This window comes from Saimiri boliviensis, chromosome 5, assembly GCF_048565385.1.
Source record: "Saimiri boliviensis isolate mSaiBol1 chromosome 5, mSaiBol1.pri, whole genome shotgun sequence".
In the NCBI taxonomy this organism is placed as follows: Eukaryota; Metazoa; Chordata; class Mammalia; order Primates; family Cebidae; genus Saimiri; species Saimiri boliviensis.
This window is the reverse complement of record NC_133453.1, coordinates 7742081-7757267: the sequence shown is the minus strand read 5'-3', so window position 1 is coordinate 7757267 and position 15187 is coordinate 7742081. Positions and strand designations below refer to the sequence as shown.

The 15187-nt window shown below is 43.7% G+C and overlaps 1 protein-coding gene across 1 annotated transcript in view; it reads left to right on the top strand.

The window, feature by feature from the left end:
* Positions 1-734: 734 nt before the first annotated feature.
* Positions 735-15187, top strand: part of TRPM8 (transient receptor potential cation channel subfamily M member 8) — a 101255-nt gene continuing 86802 nt past the window's right edge. Inside the window, exons 1-2 of the mRNA XM_010347219.3 lie at positions 735-796; positions 12706-12827. Of these exons, the coding sequence (XP_010345521.2) occupies positions 12711-12827 (117 nt within the window). The 5' untranslated portion in view covers positions 735-796; positions 12706-12710. The remainder of the gene's footprint in view (positions 797-12705; positions 12828-15187) is intronic.

Here is a 15187-nt window from a genome sequence, read left to right as displayed (position 1 = left end):
TCTATTTCTCTATGATATATGCTTCATATGTAAATAATATAATAGAAATAATGGCCAACACAAAGGAATATTAGTATGAGATAACTGTTATGTTTGTGGCACATGATTTAAGTAAAATGATGGAAAGTTGCCCACTGGCAATTATTACTTATTTCTTCTAGGAGAGTTCTTATAAAGTATAGTTGAAAGGGGACAGAAAGTAGCTGTAAATTAATAAAGCTAGATTTGCTCACCTCCGTGATGCCCGCTTGCCTGTCCCAATGCTGCATTTAAGTTGGTGTGAGGAAAGTTCACAAAATCTGAGAAAAAGCAATGTTGATTAAATTTTCTCTATTTAAGAATTTTTTTCCTAATCTTAACTAAGAGCTTTTAATTTATCAATTAATCTTGTCATCACTTTCTATAATAAGCATTTCCCATTTCATTTGTGGTTTTTAAAATGTGCCACTAATTGCAGAAATTAAATCTCAGTATGATTTCACACTATGGTATTATTGTCAAGCTAAGAGTGGAAATTTGGTATCATTTCTTAATTAGCATTTAAAATACCATGTTGGCTAATTATCCATTCCCCACTTGTATTCCATTGCTAAATTGCCACTGTGAGCAGAGGCTTTAGGAGTCTTCTTGCAACCTCAGTGGCTTAAGATTTTTGTTCCTCTGCTTAAAAGAACCTCAGAGAAGAAGGCGGGGCTGAGAAGATTCCAGTTATAAAAGCTTTCCTCCTCCTGTGTGAAGAGATCAGCGGAATCCTTGAGTGAGAGAAAATCCTGCTAGATAAAAACCATCACTCACGGTATGTCATCAACTTTTGCTTTTTGCTTCTCCTTAAATGTTGCCATTGCTGTACCTTGTAGAATAATATGCATTTGTGACTCTGGGAGGGGCAACAATTAGTTTTCTGTGAAGATTTGAAACCAAAGGAAGACAAAAATTTAAATTTCTCAAAGAGATGTGGCCATAAGCAAAATGCTATTTCACAAATACATCTAATCCTCACTCAGATTTATTTAGAAATGAAATCTTTGCTAGATTTTTGAATGACTTTAAATAGAACTAAAGTTTTCTTTTTCTGATAGAGTTAGAAACTCCCTAAATGAGCTTTAGTGAAAAATTCACTGGCATCTGACCTCTACAACTGACTATCTGAGGCAGTCCTATTGGGAACATAATAAAACAAATTTTTCTTGAATCAAGACTATGGTAAAATGTAAACTAACATCAAGAAAGAATGCATTCAAATAGTAAATATTCTTTGATAGTGAAAGGAGAGGGTATATTTGGCTTGTTTTTATACACTGTGTTTCCTTCTATTCTTCCAGCCTGTTGAAACATGCTCATCATTTGTATTATTTAGAGGCAGGAGAGAAACACTGAAGGGCTGGATGAATAATTAAAGGTTTTATTTCCATTTAATTTTGAATCCATTATTGCCAATGCTGACTTTTTCAGTGTTAGGATTCCTGAGTTGAAAGTAAGAAAATGATCCTTAAATTTGTTCTATGTGTGCTAATACAAAGATAATTATTATGATAGAAGTTTTAGCTTGTCAAAATCTTGGTAGTGCAAAGGACTTACTTCCAAGGTTGTGACTTTGGATGCATATTTCTTTATGATTTGGAACAAAGCTGTTTATTATTATTAATATGTCTATAATTATATTGCAGATAATATAATTATTATAGAAATAATATAATTATATTATAAATTATTATAATTTATAATAATTATAACAATATTATTATCTTTGTTTTGCCTAAAAACTGATATCATTCTTGGCACCTGTGAAGATAGTAGGGGTCCAGGCTCCATAGGGACCCCGGCCTTTCCTCTTATTCTAAGAGGCTCTCAGCAAATAGCATCTTGGAGCATCACCTGCTGCCTGTATCTACCTCCTGTTTCTTCTACCTTTTGGAGCAGGATAACTTGGGGTCAATGACTTTGGGAGCCTCCACTGGCTTTTGCCATTTTCCTAGTTTTCATACATCTATTCAAACTTAAAAAAATTGGCTGATAGAGGCAATTAGAAAAACGGGATAATGCCTGTAACAAAATAAATCTCATCTCTCTCCAGGAGGTGACCCAGACATGGAGGCACCTAGTGACCCAGTGCCTAGTGACCCTTGCAGGTTGTTATAACCCTTGTGTGCATCGCTGCCATGCCCCTGCCAAAATGAGAGTGGAGGAGATCTCTCTGGATTGTGCCCTTTACATTTGAAGCCTCTGCAAGTGTCATACTCACGATTTCTGTGAATAATTGATGACTCAAAGAGTGGAGATGGCTGGAGTTTGGTGTGGGGCCTTTTGGAGCGCTTTTCTTTAGAGCATGAACAAGTTTTTCCTCTCTAATTCAGTGTGCAAAGGAGAATGTCTTGTGCCCCCCCATTTTTTTTTTAATCATAAAGAGATTGAGAACTAGACAATCCTGCTTGAAAATGACATTTTAGGACTGATTTGACCATGGTGATAGGTAGGCTAAAAAGTAACTTATAAAACATATCAGATGTCCCTTTTTATTTTTTAAATTAGGACAATAACATAGCAGACTCTTTTTTTTTGGCATTGGGTTCAAAGAAATGCATGAATATTCTGTTGTTCATGGGTGACTTCTAGGCTGTGTAAAATTATTCATGGCCACTGATAACAAAAATAGTACTATGGCCAACTTCTTCCCTCAACAAACAAAATGAGGTTTGTAATCCTTTAAGTTTTGGCAGCGTACTAATGTTGTTAAAATGACGATCTATTTCTTCCCAAAGCTGAATTAATGTGATGCAAATTACCTTAATGCCTAAGATTGGGCTCTCAGGCAAGCCTGCTTGATTTTGAATTTTGCATCCTCTACTTATCAACTGTGTGACTCTGGGAAAGTTACTTAACCTCTCTGTGTCTTGGTTTGCTCATCTATTTAAAGAAGAAAATAATAATCCATATAACTCATGGGAAGATGGATCTATGTCAACACTCTTCACATGAATACTCTTTACATGGATCGATCTTCCCATGAATTATGGGGATTATTGTTTTATTATAAGTACAGTGCCTGGTGCATAATAGACATGACACAAACATAGCAGTTATTTATTACTGACATTTGGATGGTGTTCCTGGTCTGATGGAGGTGTATGTTTCATGTGCAAGCAGGACAAATTGTAATGGTTCTTTTTTTTTTTTTTTTTTTTTGCCATTGACAGAAATTTATTTTGGGATTAAGACTACAATCTGAATTGCCTATTTATAGTGCAAGTCCATCCAGGATTTATGCTAATTAAGGTTTTTTTTCCCTATCAAGAAAAAGACTCCTATGAAAAGAAAATAATAGCTCAAGGAAAAAAATGTAAAGTTCTCCACAATAATTATATTTCATTTAAATTTGGAAATAAAAAAAGGATCTGAATTTTTTTTTTCCCGAGGCCGTCTTATACCTGCAGCTTTATTTAATAACAGGAGAATTGTGTGATTTTTTTTTTTTTTTTTTTTTTTAGTGGCAATTGGTTATTACAATTATATACAGTCCTATCTTCCGTTCTGAGGTCTATACATGATTGCACAAATGAACATGTGTTTCTTGGGGGGAAGGACAGAGCTGGCTGTAGTTCAGGAAGGCCCAGGTGCCTGGCTCCTCCGAGGGAGCGAGCGCCCGTCTCGCCACAGGATTAGCTGAACCATTAAACGGCAAGCGAGGGCATCAGAAGCGCAGCATGGTTTCATTTGTCTGGGAGAACAATAGGGCACGGGTGGGATTGGGGCTGGGGACAGGCGCCTGAGGGATCCAGGGTTGAGCCCAGGGAAGGAGGGGGACAGCAGGCACCAGGGCGACCGCAGCTCCTCCACGGAGGAGTCGGGAGGCAGTCGGGATGCTAGCGCTGGCCACGCCTGGTAGTCAAGACCCTCCGCAAACACACCCTGGACATTGATGTTCAGGTTGTGACTACGGAAGAACACAAAGCCAAAATTGACATGATACTGCCTCTTGAAGATCCCATCAATTACATGCATGTGTTTTTGAAAAGATCTGATTACATGCTCTGGAAACATTTTATTGCAGTCTAAGAGTGATAGGATCCTTGGTGTGATGTGTAGCCCAGTGGTCCTCTAAATGTGATCTCAAGGCCACCTCATCAGCACCCGGGAGAGGCTAGAGATGTAGAATCTGGGGCTCACCCCAGACGTATCATGCTCTTGAGGTGGGGCCCAGCACTCTGGGTTTTAATGAGTCCAGTGAGTCAGCTTGCAGGGTGGCTGATAGTTTCCTGTGTGGGAAACTGTAGAAACTGTTGATCCTTAGTTTGGAACTGCTTTCTCTACTGATAGGTATGTAGGTTTATTGTGAAGTTTTGAAAAATGTGAACGGTGTTTCAAGAATCCACTTTGATTTTAATTTTTACCGAGGTAACCTCTAGGGTGGGCATTAAGATTCCATTAGGTTCATCATACCCATTTGAAATTTTTCAGAGTAAAAAGCATACATGGAATAATTGAGATTATTGATTAAAAACACGAAAGCAAAGTTTTACGTAGTTTAAAAAGTAAATCCTAGAACTTGACAAACCCTTGGATATCTCTCTATGGAGGTTCCATCATTTGGGTCTGCCACTGAGGTAATTCCACTGGATTTTAGTTTTTTTTTTTTTTTTTTTTTTTTTTTTTTTTTTGTTGTTGTTGTTGTTGTTTTTGAGATGGAGTCTTGCTCTATAGCCCAGGCTGGAGTGCAATGGTCTGATCTCGGCTTACTGCAACCTCCACCTCCCGGGTCCTGGTTCAAGCAATTCTCCTGCCTCAGTTTCTTGAGTAGCTGGGATTACAGGCACACACCACCATGCCCAGCTATTTTTTGTATTTTTCATAGAGACGGGGTTTCGTCATATTGGCCAGGCTGGTCTTGAACTTCTGACCTCATGATCTGCTTACCTCGGCCTCCCAAAGTGCTGAGATTACAGGTGTGAGTCACCACGCTTAGCCTGAATTTTACTTTAACGGCATAGCTTCCACTTGCGTTCAGGACATTTAAGAAATAGCCACAGGAAGTTTAGTGCTGTAAGTATTGCATGGCTGTGCAGGGGTGTTTTTCACTATGTGGCCTGCTGTGCCTTTGGCATAGGAATTTTTTTTAACTTATTATTTTGAGATAATTATAGCTTCACAGGAAGTCGGAGAGGAAAAAATAGTGTGGAGAGGGTCTGTGTTCTCTTCACCCAGTTCCCCTCAGTGGTGACTTCACACATAACTATCATACGAGCTTAATGCCAGGGAAGTGACATTGGCACAATGCAAAAGCTTTATTTGGATTTCACCTTTTTCTTTCTTTTGAGACAAAGTCTTGCTCTTGTTGCCCAGTCTGGAGTGTAATGGGACGATCTTGACTCACTGCGACCTCCACCTCCTGTGCTCAAGCAATTCTCCTGTCTCAGCCTCTGAAGTAGCTGGGATTTTTATTGGTATTTTTTTTTTTTTTTTTTTTTTTTTAGTAGAGAAGGGGTTTCACCATGTTAGCCAGGCTGGTCTCAAACTCCGGACCTCAGGTGATCTGCCTGCCTTGGCATCCCAAAGTGTTGAGATTACAGGCATGAGCCACGGCACCTGGTCCCAGATTTCACCATGTTGACATGCATTCATTCATATGTGTATAGTTTTTTTTTTTTTTTTTTTTTTTTTTTGAGACGGAGTTTCGCTCTTGTTACCCAGGCTGGAGTGCAATGGCGCGATCTCGGCTCACCGCAACCTCCGCCTCCTGGGTTCAGGCAATTCTCCTGCCTCAGCCTCCCGAGTAGCTGGGATTACAGGCACGTGCCACCATGCCCAGCTAATTTTTTGTATTTTTTTAGTAGAGACGGGGTTTCACCATGTTGACCAGGATGGTCTCGATCTCTCAACCTTGTGATCCAGCCGCCTCGGCCTCCCAAAGTGCTGGGATTACAAGCTTGAGCCACCGCGCCCGGCCTCATATGTGTATAGTTTAATGCAATTTTACCACATGAGTAGATTTGTATAACTATCGCCAAAACCAAATTTTGCAACTGTTACATCACTAGAAAAACCCCTTCATTCTGCCCCTTTATAATCACCCCACCCTCCCCATTCTACCTGTCTCCAAATGCAGGAGTCCTTTTCACCCTGGCCTCTGTATCAGAGAATGTGCTTTGAAGTTACTTTATGAATGCCGTGAAGCTTGTAGCTGACTATGTTCATTCTGTCAACCTAAAATAATCAAAAGCCTCAGGACTCAACTGAAAGAGGGTGTTCAACTGCAAAGATGAGGGCAGCCATCCAGACAGCAGAATGACAGCAAAGGATGGTGATCGCTGCTCCTAGGATGGGGAAAAGGGAGGATCGTTTATACAGGCAAAACCAGCGGTGCTGAACAGAAACACGTTTATTTATTTATTTATTTTTTTGAGATGCAGTCTCACTCTGTCACCTAGGCTGGAGCACAGTGGCATGATCTTGGCTCACTGCAAATTCCACCTCCCAGGTTCAAGAGATTCTTGTGCCTCAGCCTCCCGAGTAGCTGTGATTGCAGATGCCTGCCACCACACCTGGCTATCTTTTAAAATTGTTTTTATTTTTATTTTTTATTTTTAGTAGAGATGGAGTTTCACCATGTTGTACAGGCTGGTCTCAAACTCCTGACCTCAAGTGATCCGCCTGCTTTCGCCTCCCAAAGTGGTAGGATTACAGGTGTGAGCCACCATGCCTGGCCAGAAACACATTTTCTGTACTAAGGCTGCTGCACAGTTGTAAGGTTTGACTGACTACTATTGCTTATACTCTAAGGAGGCTGCTTAACATTATGTGGTAAAGAGGTTACTGTCATGAGGCTCTCTGTCTCCAACATCAGTAAGTCTAGGTTAGAATGAAGGATAGGGAGTCCAGTTAAGGTATAACATCTCCATCTGGTTTTTCACAACCCTTGAGAAGGTCAGTCAGCAAGGGTTGTGCAAAAACAGCCGTGTTATGTGAGTCTGTTTTCAGAGCTTCACTTTTTCCCTTGGCATAATAAACCTCAAAGGTCTTAACATTTTATTTTCTTTTTACAATCCTTTTGCTTCAGCCATTAGTAAGTTTAGAGCATGATTTCTATTGCAACTTGAGGACCTTGGAATTGGCTTCCCCCGAGGCTGGATAAGCCCCTGACCTAACCAGTCTCTTTCTCTTATTTTATCCTCAGCTCACTTCTTTCTCTTTGGTTTCTTTGTTTTATGTGATATTTAAGTACGTTTCTTCAATTCTTTGTGCACTGAGATAAAGTATAAAAATTTAAACTTTTGTAAAGTATCTGTTCATATCCTTTGCCCATTTTTGAATGGGCTTGTTTGTTTTTTTCTTGTAGATCTGCTTTAGTTCTTTGTAAATTCTGGATATCAGCCCCTTGTCAGATGGGTAGACTGCAAAAATTTTTTCCCATTCTGTTGGTTGCCGATTCACTCTACTGACTGTTTCTTTTGCCGTGCAGAAGCTGTGGAGTTTGATTAGGTCCCATTTGTCTATTTTGGCTTTTGTTGCCATTGCTTTTGGCGTTTTGGTCATGAAGTCATACAGGAGGCCAACAAACATATGAAAAAATGCTCATCATCAATGGTCATCAGAGAAATGCAAATCAAAACCACACTGAGATACCATCTCACACCAGTTAGAATGGCGATCATTAAAAAATCGGGAAACAACAGATGCTGGAGAGGATGTGGAGAAATAGGAACACTTTTACACTGTTGGTGGGAATGTAAATTAATTCAACCATTGTGGAAGACAGTGTGGCGATTCCTCAAGGACCTAAAAATAGAAATCCCATTTGACCCAGCAATCCCATTACTGGGTATATATCCAAAGGATTATAAATCATTCTACTACAAGGACACGTGCACACGAATGTTCATTGCAGCACTGTTTACAATAGCAAAGACCTGGAACCAACCCAAATGCCCAACGATGATAGACTGGATAGGGAAAATGTGGTACATATACACCATGGAATATTATGCAGCCATCAAAAACGATGAGTTCACGTCCTTTATAGGGACATGGATGAACCTGGAAACCATCATTCTCAGCAAACTGACACAAGAGCAGAAAATCAAACACCGTATATTCTCGCTCATAGGCGAGTGTTGAACAATGAGAACACATGGACACAGGGAGGGGAGCACTACACACTGGGGTCTGTTGGGGGGAAATGGGGGAGGGGCGGGGGGTGGGGAGGTGGGAAGAGATAGCATGGGGAGAAATGACAGATACAGGTGAGGGGACGGAAGGCAGCAAAGCACACTGCCATGTGTGTACCTATGCAACAATCTTGCATGTTCATCACATGTACCCCAAAACCTAAAATGCAATAAAAAAAAAAAGAAAAAAAAAAAAAAAGAAAAAAAAAAAATTTAAACTGAAAAAAACCTCTACCATGTCGTCCCTACTTATTATTTAGCTCTGACTTTTTCCCTCCAGCCTCCCTGTCTCCCTTTGCTGAACTACCTAAAGTTAAGTGAGTGTTTTCCTTCCTTACTCCCCATTCCTGAGAGTGTCTCTCTACTGCACTCACAGCTGACTTGGCTCAGGATACAATTTCTAGATCCATTTTCCCTCTTAAAAAATATAAATGCTGTTCCATTTTCTTATAGTTTATAGTGTTGAAGAAGTTTTATACCAGCCTGGTTTTTCTTCTTTAGTAGTTGTTTTCTGCTATATTGCTTGTATGTTTTTATGTTTATTCTTTTTTTTTTTTTTTTTTGAGATGGAATCTCACTCTGTTGCCCAGGCTGGAGTGCAGTGGTGCAATCTTGGCTAATTGTAACCTCTGCCTCCTGGGTTCAAGCAATTCTCCCACCTCAGCCTCCCAAGTAGCTGGGATTACAGGCATGTGCCACCACGCCTGGCTAATTTTTGTATTTTTAGTAGAGACAGGGTTTCACCTATTGGCCAGGTTGGTCTCAAACTCCTGACCTCAGGTGATCTACCCACCTCGGCCTCCCAAAGTGTTGGGATAACAGGCATGAACCACGACTCCCGGCTTGTTTATTCTTATACTTAAATAATTTCATCTGGATACCTCTGGCCCTGTTAATTTTGCCTGGCAGACCCAGTAAGATTTTTATTGTGAAGACTCAAATCTTTCTTTATCTCAGGGAAGATTTATTCTGTTGATGTTTTGATGACTGTATCTCCTATGAGTGGGATATTCTCTTCTGAAAGGCCTGTAACTGACATAATGAATCTCCAGGGTTCTCCAAGGCTCCTCCAGCAATGGCTTCAGCCAGGTGTGGTGTAGCTGTACCAAGATTTTCCCTCCTCGGTGGCGTGGGTTAAAGTGGGGGGGGCACAACCCCATGTGTCCCCTGCTGCCATGCTCTGCCTGCCCAATGCTGCTGGCACCAGGTCACCACACAGGGCTCCATGGGCCGGCACCCACCGAACATCGTGAGCACATTCTCTGGTTTGACAGTGGGTCACATGTTGCTGCCGGTCTTTGCCACACCCGATCATGGTGCCAGTTTCATTAGAAATGAGGACTACTGTCCATTAAGCACTTCACTGGTGGATCTTGAGACTTCTAACCTCAGCTTCCACCGTGCCTGGGAAGGCACCTCACTCTCGCTTCTGCCTGGAGAGGCTGCAACCAGAAAACAGTAAACAACACCAACAACAAACTATCCAGAGCTGGGGAAAAAACAAAAACAGCCAAACTTGAGTTCGTGTGTAAAGAGAGCTTATGATCGATGTAAACATTTTAGACCATTATCTGGTTAGAATCAGTAAAATATCAGCACTTAAGAATAAGGGGAGAATGCTGAGCAGAAGGAAGAGCAGGGAGGCTGCCGTCAGGATTTGCTTCACCAGCTCAAAACTCTGATGGAAACAGAACTCTTTTTACAGCGTTGGGTGGCAAAGTGTTGAATGCAGTAAAAAGACATCCCCACAGAAGAAACGCTTCTCACAGATTCCTCTTCGGCTTTGCTGCCCTCAGACCATCCCCAGGGACCTTTTGCTGACACTGACAGACAAGTCCAGGGTGGGTGAGTCAGGAGCAGAAGGACTCACGCTAGGAATGGACATCCCAGCCCTTTGCCCACATTTCTTTTTTTTTTTTTTCCGGGGAATTTTGCATCGCTGCATCTGGTGGTGCGATTTTATTACTTCTCCCTGGTACGTCATGAATCAAGGGATCAGCTTTCTCCCCCTGCCTTACCAAGTCACTCTTCAGGAGCAGCTCCTTCCCTGCAGACCCCTCCTCTCACTCCCCAGGGCCCCGGGTACTCTCTTCCCACATCACTTCCCTGGGGCCTCAGGACTTACGTTCCTTCTTCCAGTGCTTCTTCTATTTATTTTTTATTTTGAGACAGTCTTGCTGTGTCACCAGGCTGGAGTGCAGTGACGTGATCTTGGCTCACCGCAACCTCCGCCTCCTGGGTTTGAGCAATTCTACTGCCTCAGCCTCCCGAGTAGCTGGGACTACAAGCCCACGCCACCATGCCCCGCTAATTTTTGTATTTTTAGTAGAGACAGGGTTTCACCATGTTGGCCAGGGTGGTCCTCGATGTCTTGACCTCATGAGCCGCCTGCCTCAGCCTCCCAAAGTGCTGGGATTATAGGCATGAGCCGCTGCACTCAGCTCCAATACTTCTTTTACTTCTGAGCCTGAAGTCCTGCAAGAATGTGTCTAGAAGATCTACAAACCTGCACTTCTGAGGTAGCTGTTATCTAAGGCTCTATGCCAAGACCCACAGTCAACCAACCTGAATATCAGCTAGTCTCAGAGAACCAGTAAGAGACTACCAGCTGCTAATGAGGCATTCGGAATGTCAGAGGAGGGCTATTTGCTGCGCCTCTTAAATGGCTCCCAGTGTTTGGTTTGATGGAAATGCCATTTGAAGGCAAAAACACCCCTTTCTGTTGCAGCGAAATAAACAGTTTTCATTTCAAGGCAAATGAAGTCACTTCCTAAGCATTGGTGCCCTACTTAGAAGCAATTTGCTGTATGGGAATCATAGTGAATACCTTGCAGGATTGATTTGTGGTTTTGCAATAACGTATGTAAAGTACCAATTAATACTCTCAGCTTCTCTTGAAAATGCCTGGGGAGAGAAGTAAAAGAAGCACTTGGTGTTTTAAACAGTCTAGATCAACCATTCCAAGTGCGTTTTAAACCAGTGCCAGTCTCTGCGGTGTGGGAGGCCTGTGGCTGGTCTGGGATGGGCGATCTGGACAGAGGAGTCATGGCCACTGGGCTGAGGGGCCAAGAGCAGAGTGTGGCTGAGTAGTGGGTCTGTTCTGTGTCTTAGACATTTCTGCATTCGGGAGTTATAGAAGGTGACGTGGAAGTAGTTTGCAAACCGAAGGAGGATTTGTGAGGGAGTACTGATTCAATCAAATTGTTCATCTAATAAATATTTATGCAGATCTCCTTTATGCATTGTACCAGATCTGGAAGTCTAGTGGTGAACAAGATAAAGTCCTTGGCCTCAGCATGTTAACAGGGGTCAACAGATTATTAAACAAATCATGATGCCCACAGCTTGGTGCGGGTTGAAGGGGCTGCAGAGGCAGGTGAGCTCTTGCCCAACCTGGGCATTGTGGGGCATCTCCCTGAAGAAGTGATGAGTGAAGGAGGATGAGCAGGACATGACAGCTGGAGGGGTATGGGGAACAGGGCTCCGGACAGAGGGAGGGACCCCAGATGGGGAAGGCAGGCCCAGAGAGAGAGGGAAGTGGGTACAGTCAGGCTGGGGAGGTGGAGGCCAGCAGGGCCCCTTGGCAAGTGCAGGCAATGCAAGAGCCTTGTGAGGGATGAGAAGGAAGGACTGCCGCTGGGATGTGATGGAACACACAGGGAGGAGCTTGGAGCCAGGACGAGGGGATTCACGGAGACACAGGTGTCCAGGAAGGGTAGGAAGGGTGGCACTTTCATTTGCTGTGTCTGCAGGACAAACTTGGAGGTTGAGTAGGAATTGATGGATTTTGTCTGGAGCTTGGGATGTGGGTATGAGTTAGAGTTTGGGAGACAAGGGGAGAGGGGCCTCCTGAAGTATGGGATGGGGGCGTCTTAGAGTGAGAAAAACAGAGTGGGGTCCCCAGGAAGCATCTGCATGACATATAAGGTTCTGCAATGCCCAGGCCAGCAGTCTGCTCCAGAGCCTGAGAGAGAAGTTTTGGGCGTTAGAGTCTCAGGATGACCTGGGACGTGCTGACCCTCAAGCCCTGCCCACCACCCTTCAGGGCCAGGAGTCTTCTTTTCTGCCCGAGGGCCGAATCCTCTGGCCAATAATACAGGCTGCTATTCATAGTCTGCTCTGTAAATTCCCTTCATCCCTAATTCATTACTTAGCAAGCAGCTCTTGAAAGCCCCTCAGGTGTAGTGCGTTGTGAGGCATGTGGTACAGACTATCCTTTCAGAGCTCTCGGTCGGGTGGGGCCATGCCCTCAGCCACTGCACAGAGGGAGTACCCAGAAGGGGATCCTGGCTCAGAAGTGAGGGGCCAGGGAAGATGTGCTGAGTGAGGGGTGGAAATGCCACCTGGGTCTTGTAGGGTGAAGAGGAATTAGGGGCAGGGGCACGATGACCTTCGTGGGCCGAATGGAGCATGGCACATTGCACGTGGCACATTGCACGTGGCAAAGGGGAGAGGTTGCAGAGAAAGGGGCATGGGGGTGAAGCTTTGAAGGAAGCCCTTTTACGGTTTGTAACCCAAACTTATCCGCCTCCACCCATCTTCGCAGAAGAGATGTCCTTTGGGGGAACCAGATTCAGCATGAGGAGCAGAAGGAACGGCACTCTGGACAGCACCCGGACCCTGTACTCCAGCGCGTCTCGGAGCATAGACTTGTCTTACAGTGAAAGTGTAAGTCATGCGCACCACCTGTTCGAAAGGTTATCACTGTAGCATTCATAAGGCATTAAATCATGCATTTGCAAATGGACTTTAAGGAAATTTTAGATGCCATGTCTTTACAATTTCACTACTTAATGCTCAGTGCTCTTGCTTCCGGTCTGAGTTTTGAATCTCAGTCCCTTCTCCAGCTCTATGGCCAGGGTCTCAGTTTGGGTCCATCTGCATTTGTTCTTGCAATGGCCTCCTCGCTTCATTCCTTGGCACTGCCTCTCCTGGTTCCAAGCCAGCTTCTATGCTGCCTTCAGGACACAGACGTGCCCAGTCATGGCTTCTTGGGTGAGCTGGACTTGGGGTTGGGTGCCAGTGGGAGGCATGTCCTTAGCACCTCTCTGCCTCTCCCTGCCTGGCTTTGCCAGCACTAGGTGGAATTTCCTTCCACAGGTTTTCCGCTCGCTCTCCGATCCTGTCCAACACACTCATTTGTCAAGAACTTAAGACAAGTTTCCAGTCTGAAATCCAGTTCTCCTGGGCTACAGTGTTACAATTTGGGAGAGCGGCTAGCTTTGGAAAAAAAGGAAGGAAGTAGGAATTGGTGGTTGGGGAGGGCGGTTTTGGGGTGTTGTTTAGGATTTTGATTTCACTCGTGGGTTCCATGGGGGCTGACTTTGTGATCTATCATTGAGCTGTATGAAAACACACACACAAACAAACATGCAAAAACCTGCTCTTCCCCAGCTGGGCTCTGTCTCCCAGGGCCAGGACTAGACAAGTGAGCCTCCCCTGATGCGAAAGTGAAGGAGGTGCCAGCCCTCAGTGGCTGCCCCGACACTTGCATGCCCAGGTGGTGGGGAACTGAGCACCTCCTTTCAGTTGCTCCCCAGTCTCACCTCAGTTGTGGTCATGGGAGAAGCAAACAGTGGGCCAAGGGAGGTGGCAACTTTTCCGGTATTTTCCCTTTTGCTCTCCTCCTTCAAGCCCAGTGATGAAGCATCTCTGGGAGGGCCCTTCTGGAGGGGTCCCCCTGGCCTCAGCGCCGGAGCCCTGGGAGATAGACAGAGGCTGACTCTTTCTTGTGTCTGCTCCTGTGACCTCCTGCTGGATGGGTCTCCTCTCCTCAGCCCCTGCGGGTCACCCTCTCCCAGATGCAGGCACCCCTGTGGGTAGATCTGCTGAGACCACGCAAGAGTGTCTCAGTTCTGGGGGAGGTCATTTTTGCCCCCTGAGCACATGCACACCTCTGCGAAGTACACTCTCAGAGGGTTTTTTTTTAAGCCACAAAGTAATTTTTAAGAAATCATCACCCTTCCGTCATGATCATTGGTTATACAGCTTACATAGCTGTTTCCTTCATTCCTGTTAAGTAGATCTGAAATTACTTAAGTCGATAAAAAAGTTACAGGAAAAATGGGCATCATGGATTTTCAAAACCGTCGTGTGGAGGTGAGCATTGAAATTGCTTTTGCTTTCAACATGTTCGTATTGAAAGATACATAGAAAAGGATGTATATATGTTAATTTCCAGCTTAAAAAGAATATTGAAATGAATGTTCTTGTGCCCACCACCAGCTTGAGAAATAGCATATTACCCCCATAAGCCTGATGAGTTGGCTTTCCTCTCTCCTGTCAGAGGTTATAACCACTATCATGAGTTTTGTGTTACCCATTCCTTGATTTTATTTGTAATTTTATGACTTGAGTATGTGTATCTCTCTAAACAATACATTATTTAGTTTTGTTCTGTTTTTGACATACATGGAATTGTATGGTAAGTATTTTTTGTGAGTTCCTTTTTTCTTTTTCTTTTCTTTCTTTCTTTCTTTTTCTTTTCTTTTCTTTTTTTTTTTTGCTCAAAACTGTTTTTGAGATTCATCCACAGTGAGACATGTAACCATTGTTGATTTATTTCATGGCTGTGCTGCACCCCACTGTGTGCTTATGTTTATTTATTCAGCCTAAGACAGATGGCATTTGGGCTTCTGGTCTTTACTATTACAAGCAATACCACTTTTAACATTCCTAGATATGTAAGCCATGTCTACCTGGAAAATGTTCATTGAGTTGAGGCTTGGTGTGGGTGTAGGTAAACATCTGTCTTTCATGGGGTCTGGGTTAAGACACAGGACTTACGGGGAAACTTATGTTCAAAGGTTTGGGAAGATAAGGCACATGGTCACCCTTCTCTGATATCTCAAGACTTGCAGAGGCAGAGGATGAGAAGGGAAGAGGGCACATAGTGAACTTCATTCCAGGAGAGGAGACTTCCTTCTTTGCAGTGTATGGCTGGTGACAGCCTTGCTGGTGGGGATAGGAAGTTAGGGGTGGCTCCAGTGCCAGTGGTCTGTCTTATGAGGCCAATTGTGTGTGAGGTT